Source organism: Octopus bimaculoides, chromosome 9, assembly GCF_001194135.2.
Source record: "Octopus bimaculoides isolate UCB-OBI-ISO-001 chromosome 9, ASM119413v2, whole genome shotgun sequence".
Lineage (NCBI taxonomy): Eukaryota > Metazoa > Mollusca > Cephalopoda > Octopoda > Octopodidae > Octopus > Octopus bimaculoides.
Window position 1 is genome coordinate 28,749,153 of NC_068989.1, and position 21,032 is coordinate 28,770,184.

The 21,032-nt window shown below is 35.3% G+C and overlaps 1 protein-coding gene across 1 annotated transcript in view; it reads left to right on the forward strand.

The window, feature by feature from the left end:
• Nucleotides 1–354: 354 nt before the first annotated feature.
• LOC106880425 (phospholipase A-2-activating protein) overlaps nt 355–21,032 on the forward strand; it is a 42,291-nt gene continuing 21,613 nt past the window's right edge. The window contains exons 1-7 of the mRNA XM_014930340.2: nt 355–520; nt 4,777–4,964; nt 8,113–8,214; nt 10,299–10,418; nt 11,985–12,288; nt 17,202–17,362; nt 18,519–18,673. Of these exons, the coding sequence (XP_014785826.1) occupies nt 381–520; nt 4,777–4,964; nt 8,113–8,214; nt 10,299–10,418; nt 11,985–12,288; nt 17,202–17,362; nt 18,519–18,673 (1,170 nt within the window). The 5' untranslated portion in view covers nt 355–380. The remainder of the gene's footprint in view (nt 521–4,776; nt 4,965–8,112; nt 8,215–10,298; nt 10,419–11,984; nt 12,289–17,201; nt 17,363–18,518; nt 18,674–21,032) is intronic.

Below are 21,032 nucleotides of genomic sequence, written 5' to 3' on the forward strand. Positions count from 1 at the left end.
TATCCTCTACAGTAAGATACCAGTTTCTATCTCTCTATTATATTCTAACCTCTTTTCAACTGGAAAAAAGCCACCTCCTTCAATACAACTCCCTCTCTCAGCTGAGAGGTCTTTGTCTTGCAAGTTACTTGGTAACCTCATCCGTGATATTGTAAAAAGAAGGGCATCCAGCCGTAGAAATCATGCCAAAGCAGATAATAAAACTTGGTGCAGTCCTTTGGCTTGCCAGCTCCAGTCAAACCCATGCCAACATGGAAAACGAACGCTAAATGATAATGATAAGGAAGAAAGCAGATGTGTTATGATCAAATGTTCCTGAGATAATGAGGAATGGTGTTCTTTTATAGAAAGAGGTAAATATTTATTATACACCGGTAATAATGGCGTCGCCATATAAACTGCGGTCTACCATTGTAGGACATGAAAATGATGTAAGAACACTGACCACTTGTCCACTTCACGAAGATATTATAATATCAGGGTCCAGAGATTGGACGACTCGAGTATGGACCGCTAATAAGTAAGATATTGCTTCTTTGTGCAATTATTACAATAAGAATTCTTTCTAAGTTCATTCCATCTTCAATCGAAGAAACAATTCTAATTATAAAATACAGTGTTTCGTGATATTCTATTTTCTATTCACTTGATTACACGTTTATAATGGAGTAAAAGATGGTGCGATGTAATATCCAGATATGGAATCATATTTTATACCTACCGTTTACCTGTTATAGATTAGCCTAGTCCGAAATATACATGATGGGCCTAGTTTAACTGTGAGACTAAATACATATTCATATGACTCCTTACAACTCATGCCGTAAATACATAATGTATAGATGTGTATGTGAACTGGATCAAATAAGTATCTTAAAATATTAGCTAAGTTTATCAAAGAACAATCACAGAACAGAAACTGCATCGGAGATGAAACCTCTGCAATTGTTTTCGGAATATTTCATTTTAAGTAGCAAGATAAATGAGCCGGTAACTGTGTTATTTTGTTCTATATTTAAGAGATGAGGAATTATGTGCATTATTTACATTTGACGGATATTTGTCCTCTCCTTGTTTGTTGTTAACACAACGTTTCGGCTGATATACCCTCCAGCCTTCATCAGGTGTCTTGGGGAAATTTTGAACCTGGGTTCTCATTCCTAAGGTATTTTTCGATGTTATTATTATTCACGGGCATATGGCGTAAACATCGAAAATATCAACCGAAACATTGTGTTAACGACAACCAAGATGAGGACAAATATCCGTCAAATGTAAATAATGTGTGTTATTTTGTATTTAGACAGATGGAAGTGTATGGTTAGTTGTTATTTTATACCGGTACTAGAAATATCACATTTCGCAAAAATCATTGTTGGTGTTAACCATCATATAACATGTTGGAGCATCACCTTTAATAATAATGATTAAAATTTACGAGTTTTCCACTCAATTCTTTGTTGTTAATATGATTTATAAATTTGAGAGGATCTGAAATGACTACAGTCATTCCTTCATTGAGCTAAATAATAAATAAAAAGATAAAGAAATCATTTTACCATTTTTATCTCCATTATGGAGTAAGTTCAGTGATAGGTATGAGATACAGCAAAAATATGGCTGTTAAACAAAAAAAATTAACACTGACGTTTTTTTTTTGTTTTTCTTTTTAAGTTTTGCACGTCCTTTAACAGTTACGCTTTTTACCTTACAATTTCTCTGCGATGTTCTTCGCTTTACATCCATTCACAGTAAAGAAGAAAATATAATTTCGAAATCAATTGTAAGATAACAAAAGCTTTTAAAGAGCATGACACTTTCAGTGACATGGTCAGTTATCTAGGGGTGGGGGAAACAATGCATATTTACTGCATTTTTGGCTTTGTGAAGAAATATATTTTTAAGAAATTTTCACTGCCTTACAAAAATTATCAGCTAAGCAAATAATCTTCTGTAAATGCATTAAAAACACTATGATATATTTAGAACACTATTTCAGAAAATTACCGCTGTTCTTTTGTGCATATATAAAGGAAAATGTAGGTGGGGCAAAACAAGTAAGACAAGGTAAGATAAATTTGCTTCTTCAGTTCTTCAGAATTACATTTGAAAAAAGACTCATATACATCAATATCTTTCATTAGACATCAGAAAGATAAGAGATGCCACAAAAATTTAAAATATCTAGGTCAAATGGGAAAATGGCACATGATATAAAATTAACAAAACTCAAATAAATCTATGAACTCAGCATAAAGTATTCTCTATAGGTTTTCACGATCTACTAGAGTGGCTTTCTTCCCTATATATTTATGCATCATACAGTTAAAGAGAAGAATTATTGAACTTAGTCATTACTCATTTTACCCAGTTTTAGACATCTGTTGAAACTTGAATGTTATGAAATTAGACATTAGTGTGGGGAAAACTTGACATGGAATCCAACAGAAAAGAATTTTGATTGTTAAACATCAAAAATTATCCAGATACTTTATTAGCAACCTCAATTACAATTGGGTCAAAGTTGAGGAAATATTTCTTGAAAAAGAAGTACCTGTCACCTATGTTTCAAGCTCTCAACTTCAACAACTATGCTGATCAACATTTTACTCCTAAAGATGATCTAATTAACTTACCCACTTCCCCGACATTGCTGGCCTCGTGCCAAAATTTGAAACTATTATTGATATTATTAAGGCCATGAACTGGCAGAACTGTTAGCACACCAGGCAAAATGTTTAGCAGCATTTCATTTGTCTTTACTTTCTGCATTCAAATTCTGCCAAGGTCGATTTGCCTTTCATCCTTTTGGGGGTCAATAAAATAAATACCAGTTGAGCACTGGGGTTGATGTAATCAACTTAACCTCTGCTCTGAACTCGTACCAAAATTTGAAACCATAATTATTATTCAATGTAGGATTGTGGATTAGTTGAATCAGACATAATGCCTTGTAGTATTTGTTTATCAAACAGGCTGATGATCAAAGACTTTCCAACCTTGACCATCTTGTCTGTTATTCAAATAAAGTGCTCAAACAACATTATCCAAAGTGTCCTTTTCTTTTGTTTTCAACTGCATAGAGGACCTGTTATTGACTTTGTGGTCTAAAAGAAAGATGAAGTGAGATTCTCAGTTGCTCCATTAATTCATGGAAATGTCCACAGTTCATAAAACATTTCTCCCTATTTTTCAAGAGTTTGACATATATAAAGTTAGATAACCAAACGTGATATAAAATTAGATATCCAAATATGGTATAAAATTAAATACTGAAACAAAATAACTAAGTGTTAATTAAACTAACTAGAGATCTTGGATCTTCTATGCAGTTGTTTGACTTGCTAATAATAGTAATGAAACTCCTTTAAATCTCCTGTTACTATCTTAAAGAAAGAAAGGACACTGCTTAATGCAGTCTTAGATACAGTATGCCTGAATAAAAGACATGAAAATAGTCACGGCTGGAACTCTAATTGAAACACTGGAATAATGGTCATTGGATTACACCTCATTATTGGATCAGTCCCCTGTTTATTATATAGTGGCTTCATCAAAGCTGAGGTAAAGGAGTGGGGTTAAACTAATTAAGAACAACAAAATACAAACTGTTTTGAGATTTAAATTATTGAAATTAATACATTATAATAAAAATTTTGGGGTATCTATGTATCTACTCTACAACAAGACAGCTATATCTGTCCCTTCTATACCTTAAATCTCTCAAATGGTACAGAGCCACACACCCTCAAAACTACCCTTCTCCTCCCAGTTGAGAGTTTTTGTCATGTGAGGGACTTGGTGTTGGTGCCATGTAAAATGCACTGGTGCTAGTGCCACGTAAAAAGCACTGGTGCTAGTGCCACATGAAGAGCACCCTGTACATTCTGTACAGTGATTGACATTAGGACAGGCATCCAGCTGTAGAGGCCATGCTAAAACAGACAGTGGAACCTACTACAGCTCTTGGCCCTTCCCTTTTCCTGTCAAACCATCCAACCCATGCCAGCATGGAAAATGAACATTAATGATGACAATCATGATGATATGCACGAATTTGAGACAGGAAGGTCCAAAGGTCAACTGATGGAACTTGAATCTTACATCTATCAGTTATCAGTCAACTATTTTACAAATGATACCAATTATATATTACTAATTACACTGGCTAACAAATCATCTAGTGTAAATAGAATAGTATAATTAAAGTAGCAGAAACAATTTATAGTACCTAATCAAAGAGGGAATGGCAGGTACTTTGTTATGTAAACAGTAATACAGTCACCCAGACAGCGAATTGGCTCAGTCATTAAGGTGTTAGATAGAATGCCTTATTTGTTCCAACTCTCTGTGCTCTTAGTTCAAATTCTGCCAAAGTCATCTTTGTTTTCTATCCTTTCTGCAGTGGATTATAATGAACTAATCCAGAGTAATAGGATTGACAGAACTGTTAATGCATCAGATGAGATGTGTGATATCTGTTCCAGCCCTTTGCATTCTGACAACAACACCTGCAATAACTCTGGTGCTGAATTGTATCAACCTTTTCCTTTCTACTACATCAGTGACATGGGGTGGGGTGACTGTCAGTATTATAAAAAAATATTTACACTGGCCTCCACATGACTGTGTCCATATCCTAACCAACAATTCCTCCCCACACCAGAATCACCCAGTAAATAATACCGGGTTCCATTCTAGCATTGTCTTGTGATTCTTTGCTGCCTGAAATTGGTGATTATCATGTACAATATTGTTTTTGTTTTCTACTTCCAGAAGTAATGGTTTTCAAGAAAGATGTAAAATTCAAGACCATGCCAATTTTGTGTCCAGTGTGTGTGTGATTCCACCAACTACATCACAGGAGGGTTTGATGATTACTGGCAGTAATGATAAATCTATTATTGTCTATGACCTAGACACTTTTCAGAAGCTTTATCAACTAACTGGTCATGAAGGAACTGGTAAATTGGCTTGTATAAAATCATTTTGTTATTAGTTATACTACCACGTGAGGACATGGTTGGTTGGGTTGATAAGGGGCCAGACAACTATCCAAGAGATTGACAGTTCATATCCTAATATTGGCATTACTTTGGTGTCTTCTGCTCTCAAATAGCCAAATCCAGCGAGCTGTAAATAGACAGAACAGAAATAACTTGCCACTATAAACAGTGACTACTTGTAAAACTGACAAACTGTGGGTATGACTATGGTTAAGAAGTTCACTCTTGAAATTAGATGATTTTTGAGTTTGATCCCAATAAGTGGCATCTCAAGCAAATGTGAGTGGAATTGGATCAATGAAAACTATTAGGGATGGACTGTAATTATTTGGCCTTAGTAGGCACCACCACTTAGCACTATTCCTTCCAAGATATGCATAATATATAATATACTGTTTGGCCTTTGGGTATCTTTAGCAGAGTCAACTCTGTTGCAAACATATATTTCAGGTTGGATCTTTTGTTTGGCTGCCACTTTTCAATTTCTTCATTTTTTTGTTCCAATTAATTTCATATTTGATGTACTGGTGAAGTTTTGTAAAGTAATCATTGACCTGAAATTAATTTTTGTCATAAATCTGTTTGATTTATGGCAAAATAAAGAGTTAATAGCTTTTAAAGTTTGCAAATTTGGAGTAGTTTTAGCCAATCGAAAGCCACAGAGATATAGGTGCCTTTTTCCATAGTAACAAGCTAAGCTGTTACCAAGCTGCTTACCACTTGTTCTTTTTGTCACTTAATACATTGGTATGAGATGTGCTAAAAATAACAGCTAAATAGGCCTTAAATCATGCATGAAAATTTTTGTTTCGGTTTTTGCATATTGGATGAATTCCTATGAGTAGAATATAAATTTGCAAAACTTTTCTGAAAATTCCAAAAAATAAAAAAGTTATGAGGGGCTATATGATGTGTGTAAAGCAGAATTCAACCACTATTTCATTTGTTTACAGCTGACAGCACATGCTATCACGCACAAAATGACATCTTTCAAATCCTGTTTTCTGACTGCATAAAAATGGTCAAACTTTAAACCTCTGTAACTTTTTTTTTTGAAAACTTTCTGGAAAAAGTGAAGTGTCTCCTGAGAAACCTGTTTCATATAGATGGCAAATATTGAATTCAAATCTTCATATGGGTCTAACTAGCGTGAAAGTATGTGCTTTGCCACGTTGACTTCATGGGATCATTAGTGGTGTTCTAATAGCCAAGTATCTATCAAGCCTTAAGCTGTCACTTATTGTCATCTGCATAAGTTACATTTACTTCTACTGGCCTCTCTCTCAACCCAAAAGAAGCTGAAATAAACTCTATCACTTCTCTTACAGCATCAAGAAAGTGGGTCATCTACCTAGTAATAAAATGATGCTTCAAGTATAAATTGAAGTAGTTTCTCAGGTTGTTTTTTCTCTCTTAGAATTTTTTTAGCTTAGAATTCTTGTTCCATAAGATACTTTTCAAATGGCTTATTTTCTGTTTGTTATCAGATACTAGGAATATGTGCAAATGTAAATAATTTAACAGACTTCAGTCAACTGAGATTATTCAAGTAATTAATAGACAAATATTTCCTCTACAGGTGTTTTTTTTTAAATCTAAACAAACTAAGAAGGAAGACAACTCAGATTTAATCATTTGATCAAAATTCGTGGAGAATATATAGACGCAAGCATGACTATGTGCTTAAGAAACTTGCTTCCCAACTACGTGGTTTCAGGTTCAGTCCCACTGTGGCACATTGGACAAGTGTCTTCTACTATAGCTCCTTGCTAACCAAAGCCTTGTAAATAGATTTGGTAAAGAGATATCGAAAGAAGGCCATTGTGTATGTTTTTTTGAGTGTGTATTTTATTCATATACTTGCCTTGCACTACATGATGGTTGGCAACAAGTATCACCAGTCATACACACAGTGTTGCTCATTTCCAGTTTTCTAAAAAAAACATGTACAGTTATGGAGAAATATTACTTTGCTTGGAAACAAGTGAGGGTTGGTAACAGGAAAAATATCCAGCTGTTAAAAATCTGCTTCAACAATTTCCAACGATGATGATGATGATGAGGACAATAATAATAATAATAAAATGCCCTAATTGCACTGGCTTTCACAGCTTCTGATCTTAACTAATTGGAAGTGTTATGTACATGTTTTGACTAGGTATAAAAGATGAGCTACAGCAAATATTCTGCTCAGTACCACAGATTTACTTGCCAGTTGTTTGACCTTAACCAGTTGAGCATGTACCTTGGTGGTTGATGATATGTGCATCTCTCATCATGAGCAGAAGTAGTGGGGGAGCATCATAGCCATGTGTTGAGAGGAATTCTTTGGGGTTTGAATAATTCACTTCTGGAAATATGGGCGTTTTGTTCAACATCCTTAAACAACCCTTATTCAGTGACCTTTTGCATGAGATGAGCTACTCAACTTAAGAAAATTCTAACTGGGCCCCTACCTGCAAGATTATGCACTGTTTATCTTGATATAGGATCACCATGTTGGGCACATATGGTTGTGATGCATATGCCTGGTGTTCCCTTATCAGATGGGTAGTCATGATGGGTATATTGGGCTTTGTTTATTTTACTCCAGTGTCACTTTGGTGGCATGCACTGCTATCTCACTCATAATAATAATAATTTTGAACACAGGCACAAGGCCATAGAATTCATGGTGTAGGTGTTATAGTTGATGAAATTGACCTACTTGATATCAGTGAGTTTTACTTTAACTGAAATTGACTTCACTAAACCGTGACACTAGTAATTAACAATTCTATTGTTGCTCTATCCTAGTTCCGCTCTGATTGAACAGACTGTTAATCATAGGTATTCCAGCCACGACCATTCTATCTTTATTTGTTAATTTCATAAATAATGTATATAGGATTGCATTATCTCATATGGCCTTCTTTTTTTGTTTAAAACAGTAGGGTATGAATTGAGAGCAATTTGTCTGATATTTCTAGCAGGTTAAGCTGTTTAAAATAATCACGAAAAATCTATGTACACAGAGTCCAGTGACTGAAACCATTAAAGTATAAAAGAATGTTAAATGTAAGCTTCTTGTCACTAAGTATTTGAATCTTCTTTTTCTAATTTTCAGTCTGTGCTCTAACTTCTGGGAAAGCTGGTACAATCATCAGTGGCTCTTGGGATAAAACTGCCAAAGTATGGATGAATAAACAGTGTGCCATGACTCTTGAAGGTATGCATTCTTATATCATTTTGTTGAAGTCATCCAACTGTTAAACATCTGCTTCTAAAAGGACTTTTTTTTTTAGACCAGTTTAATATATCTCAACACTTAGATTTCTCTTTAAAATACAAACCTGGATAAGGTTTTCTATGGAAGACCATACATTGTTGTGTGGTTAAAGGTTCGCTTTGCATGGTTTCTAGTTGAGTCCCACTGCAGAGCACTTTAGACAAGTATCTTCTATTATGGCCCTGACTGACCAAATCTCTGAGAGGCTTTGGTAGACAGAAATGGAGAGAAGCCTGTTGTGTGTTCATATAAGATGTATATGTTCATGTCTCCTTTCTTGACACCTTAGTTGCAAACAAATGTTAGTCATACAAGTGGTATTATTTGTTTGCAATCTTCTGTGAAATCATGATCCCTGCATCGTTTGAAGGACCAACAGAAACAGGTGAGGGTTAACAAGAGGAAGGACATCCAGTCCTAGAAAATCTGCCTTAATGAATTTTGTCTTATCCATGGAAGCATGGAAAAGTGAATATTAAAATGATTATGATGATGACCTGTAGTATGTCTTCCATCATTATGCAATTGATGCTGTCCAAAAAAACAACTACCACAAGGTATTTTCTCCAGTGCTTTAACAATTTTGCAAATTCACCCTGGAATGGTTATTTCTCTTAATGATCCCAGTTTAGGATGAAAGGCAAAGTCAACCTTAGTGGAATTTGAACTCAGAACATAAACATCCCGAAAAAATACTGCAAAATATTTTATCCAATACTGTAACAATCAATCCACTACGTTGACTATTATCAGTTTAGATAAAATGTACAATCTGCTCCCAATCTATTGAAATCATTCTTGAAGATGGGGGAAACTGTTCTATAGTTAAGTGCCTTTCTTATTTTCGTATTAAACTGTGACTGTGAAATAGAAATGGAATCATTTTTTCAGTTTAGTAGTGTAGTTTGCAGAGTTATGTACCTTGCTTTGTGGACACAGTACGTTTGATTGAAGTGTGAAATTATGCCCATTTAGTCAGCAGCTGTCTCTTGCTATCTTTCTCCTGAAATAAACCATTACAGTTCTCATTAAAGGGATCTTAACTTCTTCTTTACCATCTACATCTGCTTATAAATGAAAGAATGAATGGGTTCATGAATAAAACACTAGATGTCTACACTTTTGATATTTATAACATACACATCAACTAGCCATAAATGTAAACAGAAACTTTTATGACATCATCTCAGATAACAGCAGGATTACATGGCTAGGTGCAAAACAGGTAACAAATTACAAAGAGATAGTTGTGGAATTTTTTCTTTCTTAAATTTATGAATGTCAAGCATGGCTGTGTGGTAAAGAAGTTTGCTTTGTAACCATGTAGTTTTGAGTTCAGTCCTAACGCATAACTTCTTGGACAAATGTCTTCTGTTGTAGCTCCAGGCCAACAATTGCCTTGTGAGTGGACCTGATTGACAGAAACTGTATGGAAGCCAATCATTTGTGTGTGTGCATTGACATTCTATGGTTTCAGTTATCAGTATCTGTCCAAAACAATGGCATGATGCTTACATTCTGTGTTGACCAGTTGCTCTATGCATTTGAAGAGTATAAAACGCCTTACTTAAAAAGAACAGGTAATGGTTAGCAACAGTGAGAGCACCCAACCATAAAAAGCTGCTTCTAATCCTTGTTCAACCCGTGCTGACATAGTGAAATAAATGTTAAATGAAACAAAATATTACTTATATACACTGTATATATATATATATATAGCATTTGACAGGCAGCATATTTAATTAGCTTTGAGTTTGTTTTTGAAAATTTATTGATTATCTCTAAAAAAAATTCTTATAAATGTGGGTAGCTTTGGTACATACTATGTAAGTGGGCTGTTGTAGTTCTGTACTATTACAAAACTTAAATGAAATTAACACTAACATTGAATATTTGCTGCATAGTAAATTACAAGTATAAAAATTTGGGATTTTTTTTACTTATTTCTTAATGATAATTAATTCTGCCTCTAATGCTTCAATGTATAATGTTCACTGAAATGTTAAGCATTCTATTATTTTCAGGTCACGAGGCAGCTGTATGGGTTGTGAGGTATATTTCTGCCCTTGATCTTCTGCTCACTGGTTCTGCAGATAAAACAATACGTGTGTGGCGAGATAATAAATGTGAATCTGTTATAAGAGGTAATTCCTATATTCGCTTTCTTTTTAGAGGGGTACAACATATATCTAAGAGTTAGCCCCCTATCTTTGCCAATCCTTCTCTATCTCTTTGTATATATCATGATCATTTGGAATACACTGCTGTGTGTCCCACTCTCAAGGAGAGCAACTCTTCTGACCCTACCAGTTATCCTCTCCTATCACACTGATTTCCAACATGTCAAAGGTGATGGTGATGGCCATTAACAATAATCTTCTCACCCACCTTGGATTGCTTTCTACCCTTAGCAATCACCATTACTACTTTCATAATGCCAGATCTGCTAGAGACTTACTCTTCTATGTCACTTATTTTGCCCTCAAGAAATTTGGTAAAACTGTTGTTGCTTTTGATATCAGCAAAGTATTCATAATGTGTCTAATACACAGATCTGTTGCTAAAATTGCCTGTCAGTAAGCTCCATTCCTACCAGATCTCACCATTGTAATGTATGGTGATAAAGTTCTCCCTGAATTACACCCTATCAATTCTGCTGTGGTTCAAAGTTCAGTTTTCTTCTCTATACTGTTCTTCAATAACCTATTTGCCATCACCTCCAAAACACTCCCTCTTACACAAATAATACCTCCCTTTATTCCTCCATAACCTGTGGTACACTGGCAGTCACATCTAGCACAGATCCAGTTCTCTTCTGAGTCCTTTGTAAAGATCACCTGCAATCTTCCTGTAGCAAGAATATGCTGGCTATCATCTGTCTCTTTAGAGACTCGCGGATATGGTTGAAAAGGTCTGAAGTTGAGATGATTTTTTTTCTCTCTCTAACAGGAAATCTTCATCAGCCCCTTAGTTTCAGGTTCAGTCTTACTGCACAGTACCTTGGGCAAGTGTCTACCAAGCTGGTTTATTCTTTGTTATGGAATTTGGTAGATGAACACTGAAAGAAGCCCATTGCGTATGTGTCTATAAATGTTTACAAAACTAAGCTGAGCTAAGGATATGGGTGGTGGTGTCACCATTTGTGGTTAGGCTGAAACCAGTGAAGTTTATTGACCTGCCTATGAAAAGTCTGCTAGTTCTCTGCTTTTGAGTTCCTCTGGAATAAAAAACAAAAATCAAATCTCTTTCTTGAAAAACTGGTACAGGTTGCTGACAGATAGCTTCTAACTATAAAAATTCTGCCTCAATTTCCATCAGTCTAAGCTATTCTAGCATGGAAAAATAGGTATTAAATGAACTACCAGAGACGAGAAGAGTATGTTTGGCATCATTGAGTAGACCTATCTCTTATTTTCTTGTCTATGTTCATAGTTTTTACAGGGCACTTGCTTTGTTATTGGAGGACAAATAGGATTTGAAAAAAAATCCTGATTTACCCAAGATCAATGTCCCATTTTGGTATACATACTTCATATCACATATCGTAATCCCTCCTTCCTGTTTTGATACTCCCTTTTTTGTAATGTCCCACATTCATTGCCATAATATCTATAAAAGAATTTTTTTTTTTTGAAAATCATTATGCCACCTGTAAGAAATAATTATTGTTATGAATATTATCATATTATCACTATCATTCATCCTTGCAGGTCATACCGATTGCGTGAGAGACATTGCCATCCTTGACAACAACCAGTTCCTATCTTGTTCTAATGATGGGACCATTCGCCGATGGCTACTCAGTGGGGAATGCATCCATGTTTATAATGGACACAGCAGCTTTGTCTACAGTTTAGCTTTGCTACCAAATGAGGACGGATTTGTTACTACTGGAGAAGACAAAACTCTGCGTGTTTGGCAAAACACTTCATGTGTCCAGACCGTCTTACATCCATGCAATTCTGTATGGTCTGTGTGTGTCCTACAGAATGGAGATATTATCACTGGTGGAAGGTCAGTTACTTTGTTGCTTGTTTTATAAGGTTTTATATTTTGTTATTACTTAAACTCTGGTTTATTCTTAATACACATGTACTTTTTTTTTCTTCTGATACATCTTTATCTCTCTCTTTCACGACTATCTCTTCTACCATTCAAATTAAAGATGTTACAAGTTTACACAGCCGCAGATATTTCTTGTTACTGTGGAAACTTGTTATTTATCACCCTGGTTAAGCATTCCAGCCATGGCCATCTCATCTTTGTGTGTTAGGAACTATGAAGTTCAATATTTCCTTCTTTAATAGAGATGGTAGTGTGGTATTTAAGGTTGGGCTACTTATTTTTACCAGGTTGAGCAGTAAATCTGACAGTTGGTGTAAATTCTTATCTAGGAGCATGACATGGCAGCTATAGATTACAAAACTGCCTTAGAATATTGGGGTAGAATGGAATCCAGAGCCTTGCATAGTATATAAAAAAAAGTTCTAAAAATGAAGAAATAATTAAATGTATACCACTATTATTTTTCACTCTTTTACTGGTTTCAGGGATTGGGTTGTGGCCATGCTGGAGCACAGGGTTCAAGGGTTTTAGTCAATTATATTGATCCCAGTTTTTTGGCTGGTACTTATTTTGTCAGCCTCAGAATACCTTAAGGTATTTTTGTTTGATGATGATGTTCTATGAAGGTTTTATCTATTAGTGAACATTAGAAGACAATATTTTTTTCTAAAAATTAAGCATGTAAATGCAAATGGTATATAAAAGGGAAAATGATTTTCTATCAGGAACTGAACCCACATATCTAACAAACCACATCCAATGACCCAAAGTCATGTCAAATGGGCCTATTTGTCCATCTGAAACTGAAATCTTGTTTAGAATTACTGGTTTTTATATGGGTTGAGGCAACCATATCTTGCTCATACATTTCATGTATTAGTGTGGTTTCTATGGTCAGACACCCGTCTTAACACAAACCACTCTAGAATGTACTGGTTATATTTTTTCATGGTACCAGCACTAGTGAAGTTGTCATACCTTTAGTATGACTAAAGAATCTTCTCTACTAAATTCTGCCCCATCCATTTACTGACCACTCTACAAATTGTACTGGGTACATCTTATCATGACATCAGTCCAAGTGAGATTGCAGGCTTATTGCATTCTAAGTTCAATCCTAGGCAGGGACTTGAAAAATAATATCACCAGAAAAAATAGCATCAGCAACATACCTTAGGAATGAGAACAGTGTATCCCATTAGTCAAATAAAGGGTTGGGTTCGAAATTTCACCAGAATACCTGATGAAGGCTGGAGAGTACATCAGCTGAAACACGATAACAACAAATAAGGTGAGGACACCTATCTGTCCATTGTAAATAATGTACACCTCAAAAATATATCCTCACCTCAAAAATATATTCTAGATATTGAAGACTGATAAGTACATTTTCAAAATGAAACTCCTCAATTAAGGAGTGTTTTTTTACATTATAAATACTAGACTTCATACCTTAAAATCTCACTTGATCACAGATGGTAATATTGTGTGTGTGTGTGTGTGTGTGTGAGATAAAATTCAAAATCCAAGGAAACTAGGGATGGTCAGCACAAGCAACCATAGGTTGGTAGGAGAGTTTGATAAGTTTAGTTACCATTCCCTTGATATGAGAGTAAGAGGGAATTAGGAAAACTTGGTGGTGTCACTGACATAATGTAATGTACCCAAAAACTTCATTCCAAAGACTAGGATTCCTCTTATGTTGCAGAAAATACTTCAGCCTTGATCAGTTGTTAACCCTCTCTACTGAACCCCAAGTAAGACCTACACTGAAGTACTGCTGACCTCTGCAGGACAGTGCTACTTCACAAATCTGATTGACAAAAATATTCAAATACTGAAGGCTACAACCCATAACTCACAGTTGTGCTATTTTTTCTGTCTTTTCTATTACTACTACAATAACTTTTGGTCCTCAATCCAAGCTGCCTGTAGATACTCATCACCCAGCCTAACTTATCTGTCTCTTCTCTTGAAATTACATACCAGATTCCTCACTAATATTTCAGCCAACCCTTTCTCTCCAGAATGGTTTCTCCCAGCCCACATTTTCCTTATAGAGGGCCAATCTGCATCTGTTGAAACATATCAACATGGCTCACCAGAGTGTAATGGAAGGATCTGTTGTAAAAATCATGGGCACAGCTACTTGTTCTCTAATTACCTTATAAAAGTCTCTGTAGTATCTTTGCTGTTTACAGTGAAATATACAAACTGAGCTACAAAGAGTTCCATCTATGAATTTTTGAAAATATTTATATGTAATTTCTACAGTACTTTTTCTTGGAGAACATCCAAAAAGAAACGTTTTGATACCTCATTTGTGAAATTTGAATGAATATTTTAGGAAATATGACGTTTTTGAATGGTCAGTGAAATGGTCAAAATCTTGCCTTAATTAGCCTAAATAAATATTTAGCCATATTTGTGATGTCATATCTTTGAAACTGAGGTGATAATCATCTTCAAATTACAAATTAATAGTGACCATGGTATAGCAGTTGCTAATTTTTTTTCAGGTTCTTGGAAAGAAAACCTTTTTTGGCAATTTTAAAAAAATATTTATGTAAAGCCTATTTTGTTACATGTCCCAAACAGTCGATTTTGCAGTGTATTCAGACCTAGTTAGATCCAACAGTACAACTCACAGGGATTTGAGTTTTGGCACATTTGTAGTAGGTATAGAACTAAATAAATTTTGGAACATGACAACTTTTCAATAAAATTTTAATGGACTATTAAAAATGGTTATAAATGGTGGTGTTTCTTTGTTCTGGATTAGGATTTTCTTCATTTTGGCTGGGATTTTTTTTTTCATCAGGGGCTTGAAAGGGGGTAAGGTTTTTATAAAGAAAATTTTTGAAAATTTATAATTACCCTCTTCTCTGAGCTGACTTTGGCCAATTTTGCTTGTACTTACACACTTAAAATGATAGGAGAGGCCTTTTCAATAAAAAAAAAATTGTGAAAGTATTTTCCAATGATAAGATGTGTGATTTAGCACATCCCACAACCACCTGATACTACATCATCATCATCATCATTTAACATCTGTTTTCCATGTTGACATGGGTTGGATGGTTTAACAGAAAACTGGTAAGCTGAGGAGCACCAGGTTTCAATTTGATTTGGCACGTTTTCTACAGCTGATGCCCTTCCTTACGCCAACCACTCCAAGAGTGCAGTGGGTGCTTTTTTATGTGCTACCAACACAAGTGCCAGTTATGAAACGGCAGCATCAGCCACGACTACAATCTCACTTGGCTTGACAAGTCTACTCAAGCATGGTATATTGCCAAAGGTCTTGGTCACTTGTCACTACCTCTTACCTTTCTCAGAATTGCATGTATACCTAGATAAAATAACAAACAAAATGCAAAAACTAATTCCTTGCTTTAAGCATTAAAAAACATAAATTAAAATCATTAGCAACATCTGTAACTTACAGCAAACTTGTTAGTAAGAAAGAGGGAAAAAAAGACCCAAAACGAATATGTAAACACTGACACAAATTATCCCAACTGTATTCAAAATTGTGGGGTAAAAAACCACATCTGACTTTAATAGTCTACAAAATTATATTCTTTACACAATATAATTTTTATTGGCGGAATTTGACCACTATTTCTCAAAGAAAAATGAAATTTACAGGTACAAGAATATTCGCTAGACTTGCATAGCAGCTCTCCACATGTTAAAACAGAGAAAGGGAATAAACAACATTCTCAATACAATTTCATGCTAAGTTTGGGCTTCAGAAGACTTATTAAACTCAATTTAATGCATTTTTTGTAGAAATATATGTTTACTTAGTAATTAGTCTGTCCCTTTTTTGAACTTCTGGCTCAAACTTGAGATTTGAAGTTTTGGATTTGTGTTCTGCTTGACCTCTTGTCACATGTGAATATGTCAGTTTGGCACGTAGGGTCAATATACCACCCTCTTTACTCATTTTGCACTTTTCGCCATACTGTAGCCAGATTTAGCAATGCCTATATTGAATTTATGAGAATTTTTTTTTAATTATGATATAAAATTCTTGAAGAAAATATGTCCTTTTCTAAGTGAAAATTAACAATGAAATTTTAACTTTTATATTTCGTAATGATTATCTGACCTACCCCCATCAATTTTTATATCAAAATAAAACAAAAACCTTCCTCTTCATGACAGTATGATTTTAAACATATCTTGTGTTATCACACTAGAGCACATTGAACTAAAACGAGGGCTACTGTTCAGCAGTCAAAAAAAAAAACAAAAAAAAAACAGGACAAACTTTGTAAGTGCATGGAAATACCAGGATGTTTGAGGGATTCTGACATGGTATGTGACTGTCAGATTTTAATTAAAACTACATGAGAAGAAAGTTCACATCCAGAACTTTCAAATGACATATAATTTTCTTCAGAAAATATTTTGACATGAAAATGATGAAGCAAAAAGTGTATTTTTGTGTGTTCAAACTGTGCTTGTCTCCATTGTATGGCATTCTAAAGTGATACCCACTCTTAGTGAAGGAAACAGGAGAAATAGTAGTGCTAGATGTAAACTACCAGCATTTCAGTTGTGCATCTCCAGGGCAGTTCTGTGATAAGCAAGGAGTTGGCCTAACAACTAGGTATGTCTACAGATGGGGGGGTTTTTCAGTTATATGTCTGGCTGACACTATATTGTATACTCCAACATGCAGAGATGGCTCCTAGTAGAATGCAGTGTGACAGTCTGGACATCCTGGTATATCTCAATAATTTCACCTACCTTGTTTATCTTTGTTGTCTCGTATAACTATTGATCCCCACCACCACCACCTCTTTCTCTCTCATTCAGTCATTCATTTTATACATATTTTCATCATATAGTGATGCCATGATACGAGTGTTTACCCAATGTAATGACCGTATGGCCAGTGTTGAAGACCAAAAGACATACAATGATCTGGTAACTCTCAGTAATGCGCCCTCTAAAATAGCTGGAATGAAGATGGAAGACATTCCTGGTTTGGAAGTCTTAAGAAAACCTGGTAAATACATATTTCCATTTATGTTACATATTTTCTGTCATAGCTGAGTGGTTTACATGCTGGATTCTGATTCAGTGGTTAAGAATTTAAATCCAGCCATAATTATTTCTTCTTTTGAACAAGTTAGTGTTCTAGTTAGCTCAAGATATTTGTTCTATTTTATACAAGTCTGTATTTATCTTTAATATATTCCAATCAATATTGATGTTGATGAATCACAATTTATTTAAACAATAACACAACCTCAGTGTATGGAGCTAATTACATATTAGACTTTGTTCGTTTCGGTTTTTTAAAATTCAGGTTTGTAATCTCCCCTCTATAAATTCAAAACCATACATCCTTTCAAACTCTGCTGAAGCTTCATTCTTTACTATTATTAACAGCTGGTATTGAAAAACCCTTCTGGTTTTCTTTTTTTTTTTTTTTTTTTTTTTTTTTTTTTTTTTTTTTTTTTTTGCCTTAATCTCCTCCTTGTAGGTAGTGATGGACATCAGATAAGCTAGAATACATGGTCCAGGAGCAGAGGCCTGTTCAAACCATATGAGAAAATGACATTTTTACATCAACTAACTCTGAGTAACTGAAATACTGACCCACAGGCACCTGGATTCAAGCCTAGCATTTTAATAAATTTATAAAGTTGAATTTCTTGTGAATATCAGCAGTTCTTCAAACAGTTGAATAATAGTGTTACGAAGTTAAAATTTAAATTATTCCTAGACTATCAGGTCACTTTATCAGAAAGTCTGATATTTATTTTATAGTTATGTACATTGTAGTATTAATCAGAATTAAGGAAAATAGGAATTGCCTGCAATAAGATATGGACTCGTGGTGTTGCAGTTTCTTTTTAATTTTTCCCATATCACTGAACTTGACCAAATAAGATTTTTTATTCTGAAATGTTTGAACTTATAATTTTCTTATATACACCTTAAATTGGTTCTTCAATTTTTCGTAATTTAATATTGAACTTTGTCATGAAGTTACATTAGCTTAGAGTTAGGGTCTTGTTTATCATTTCTTGTCAAATTTATCAATAAACTACACCCCTTGCCCTGCAAAATTTGTGGCCTTTAGTACTTTGTTGTTCTCTGTTCTTTTGGCTTAGCTGGTGTATTGATTGGTTTTAAACTTCTTTTCCTTTTTGTAGGTCAAGCTGGTCAGCAGCGAATGGTGAGAGATGGTGATAAAATAATAATGTATGTATGGAACACTAACAGTGAACAGTGGGATTTACTTGGAGATGTCACAGGATCAGGTTCCGATGACCATGCTCCACAAGGGAAAACATTGTACAAAGGAAAGGTTAGGACTTTGAACATTTTTATCTTTTTTTAAATATATAATGCTGCTTTGCATTTCAGCCAATACCAACACAGAAAAATGGAAGTAAAAAAATGTGATGGGCCTTGAATGTAGAGAACTTAAGAAGACTGGAAAGAAATGAAGCTAGCATACTCTGTTGCATGTGCACTGTAAGTGTGCATGAATGATAAAATACAAATGAGTTGAGAAAAAAACTGGACATAAAAGAAATCAGATACAGTGAGCAAGAAAGAAGACTGTGCTGGTATGGCCATGTGATGCATATGGAGGACAGCTGTATAAAGAAGTGTGGATAGAGCTTGTAGAAGTGGGAGACCCAGGAAGACATGAGACAGAATTGTGAAGGTTGATCTCAGGACCTTGAACCTCAAGGCATTTGATGACTGATGGTGGACAGCAACAAGTCTCTCATCTGTATATGCTGCTGCAATGTAGGCCAATTCATAGAACTGTGCATACAGAATGTCAAAATCTGTTTTGAAAGTGTCAACATCAATTTCACTAATATCCTCCTTATGGTTTAGCTGAAGAATTGTGGCCTTGTAACCCAGAGTGTTGTAGTACCTTGTTTCATTTTTGAGATGGCAGAAGTTTTGAAACTATGCAGTGGCACATAGTTTGGTACTTGCATTATTCTAAACCCTAACAATTGATAGTTTATCAAATAGCATATGAAAATTAGCAATGAATATAGTGATGAATTCATGGTACAAGTAGGGGTCTACCAAGGCTCAGTCCTCAGCCCTCTCTTGTTCATCATAGTCCTCCAGGCAATAACAGAGGAATTTAAGACAGGGTGTCCCTGGGAGCTCCTCTATGCTGATGACCTTGCTCTTAGAGCTGAATCACCACTACCAGAACTAGAGAAGAAATTTCAGGTGTGGAAGCAAGGTTTAGAATCAAAGAGCCTTAGAGTTAATCTAACAAAAACTAAAGTCTTAGTAAGTAGGAAAGCAGACAAGTCACAAATCCCTTCAGGCAGATGATCCTGCTCAGTCTTTAGAAAAGACATAGGTAGTAACTCCATAAGATGTACCCAGTGTAAGCTATGGACATATAAGAGGTGCAGCAACACCAGATGAAGGTTAACAGGGAAACTAATTTTTGTATGTGGAAGGTGCACAGGTACAATAAACACTACAGATGTACAGAAAATAGACTCCATCAAATGCCAGTGGGAAAAGCTAGAAGTAGTTGATAGCTTCTGTTATCTAGGTGACCAAGTCAGTAGTGGAGGTTGATGCTCTGAGAGCATAGCTGCTAGAATAAGAATAAGCTAGAAAAGTTCAGAGAGCTCCTATCTCTATTGGTTACAAAAGGCCTCTCCCTCGGAGTGAAAGGCAGATTCTATGATGCTTGTGTGCAAACAGCTATGCTACATGACAGTGAAACATGGGCTGTGACTGCTGAGGACATACATAGGCTTGAAAGAAATGAAGCTAGTATGCTTCACTGGATGTGCACCTACACTCTGTCATACATGCACACTAAGTGTCTTGAGAGAAAAGTTGGGCATAAGAGGTATAAAATGTGGTGTGCAAGAGAGATGACTGTGTTGGTATGGTCATGTGTTGTGGATGAATATGGACAGCTGTTTGAAGAAGTGCCAGTCTGTAACAGTGAAGGGAAGCTGTGGAAGAAGGAGACTGAGGAAGATATGGGACAAGGTGGTGAAGCATGATCTTCAAACGTTGGGCTTCGTGGAGGCAATGACTAGTGACTGAAACCTTTGGCAATATGCTGTGCTTGAGAAGACCCGTCCTGGCAAGTGAAATCCTGGTCATGGCCATTGTCAATGTCATAACTGGCATATAAAAAGCACCTTTCTTATGTTGGATCTCACAGAGGCAATGACAGATGACTGAAACCTTTGGCAATATACTGTGCTTGAGTAGAAGACTCATCAAGCCAAGTGGAATCGAAGTTGTGACAGATACTAGTGTCATGCAACTGGCACCCGTGGTGATGGCATGTAAAAGCACTCATTACACTCTTGAAGTGGCTAGTATTAGGAAGGGCATCCAGCCGTATAAACCATGCCAAATCTGACTGGAGTCTGGTGCAGCCCCTCAGCTTACCAGCCCTCGTCAAACTAGCCAACATGGACAACGGATATTGATGATGATATATGTATGTATATATATATATATGTGTGTGTGTATATATATATATATATATAAATATATAATAATAATATTAGGGACAAAATCCAAAATTACAGGTAAAAACTCAATTCAAATCAATTTATAAAAAATTTAAATTAAATTGAGCTTTATAGATTATAATATATAAAAATATATAGTTTTAGGGAAAAGAACCAAGTTTCAAGAACTCATCG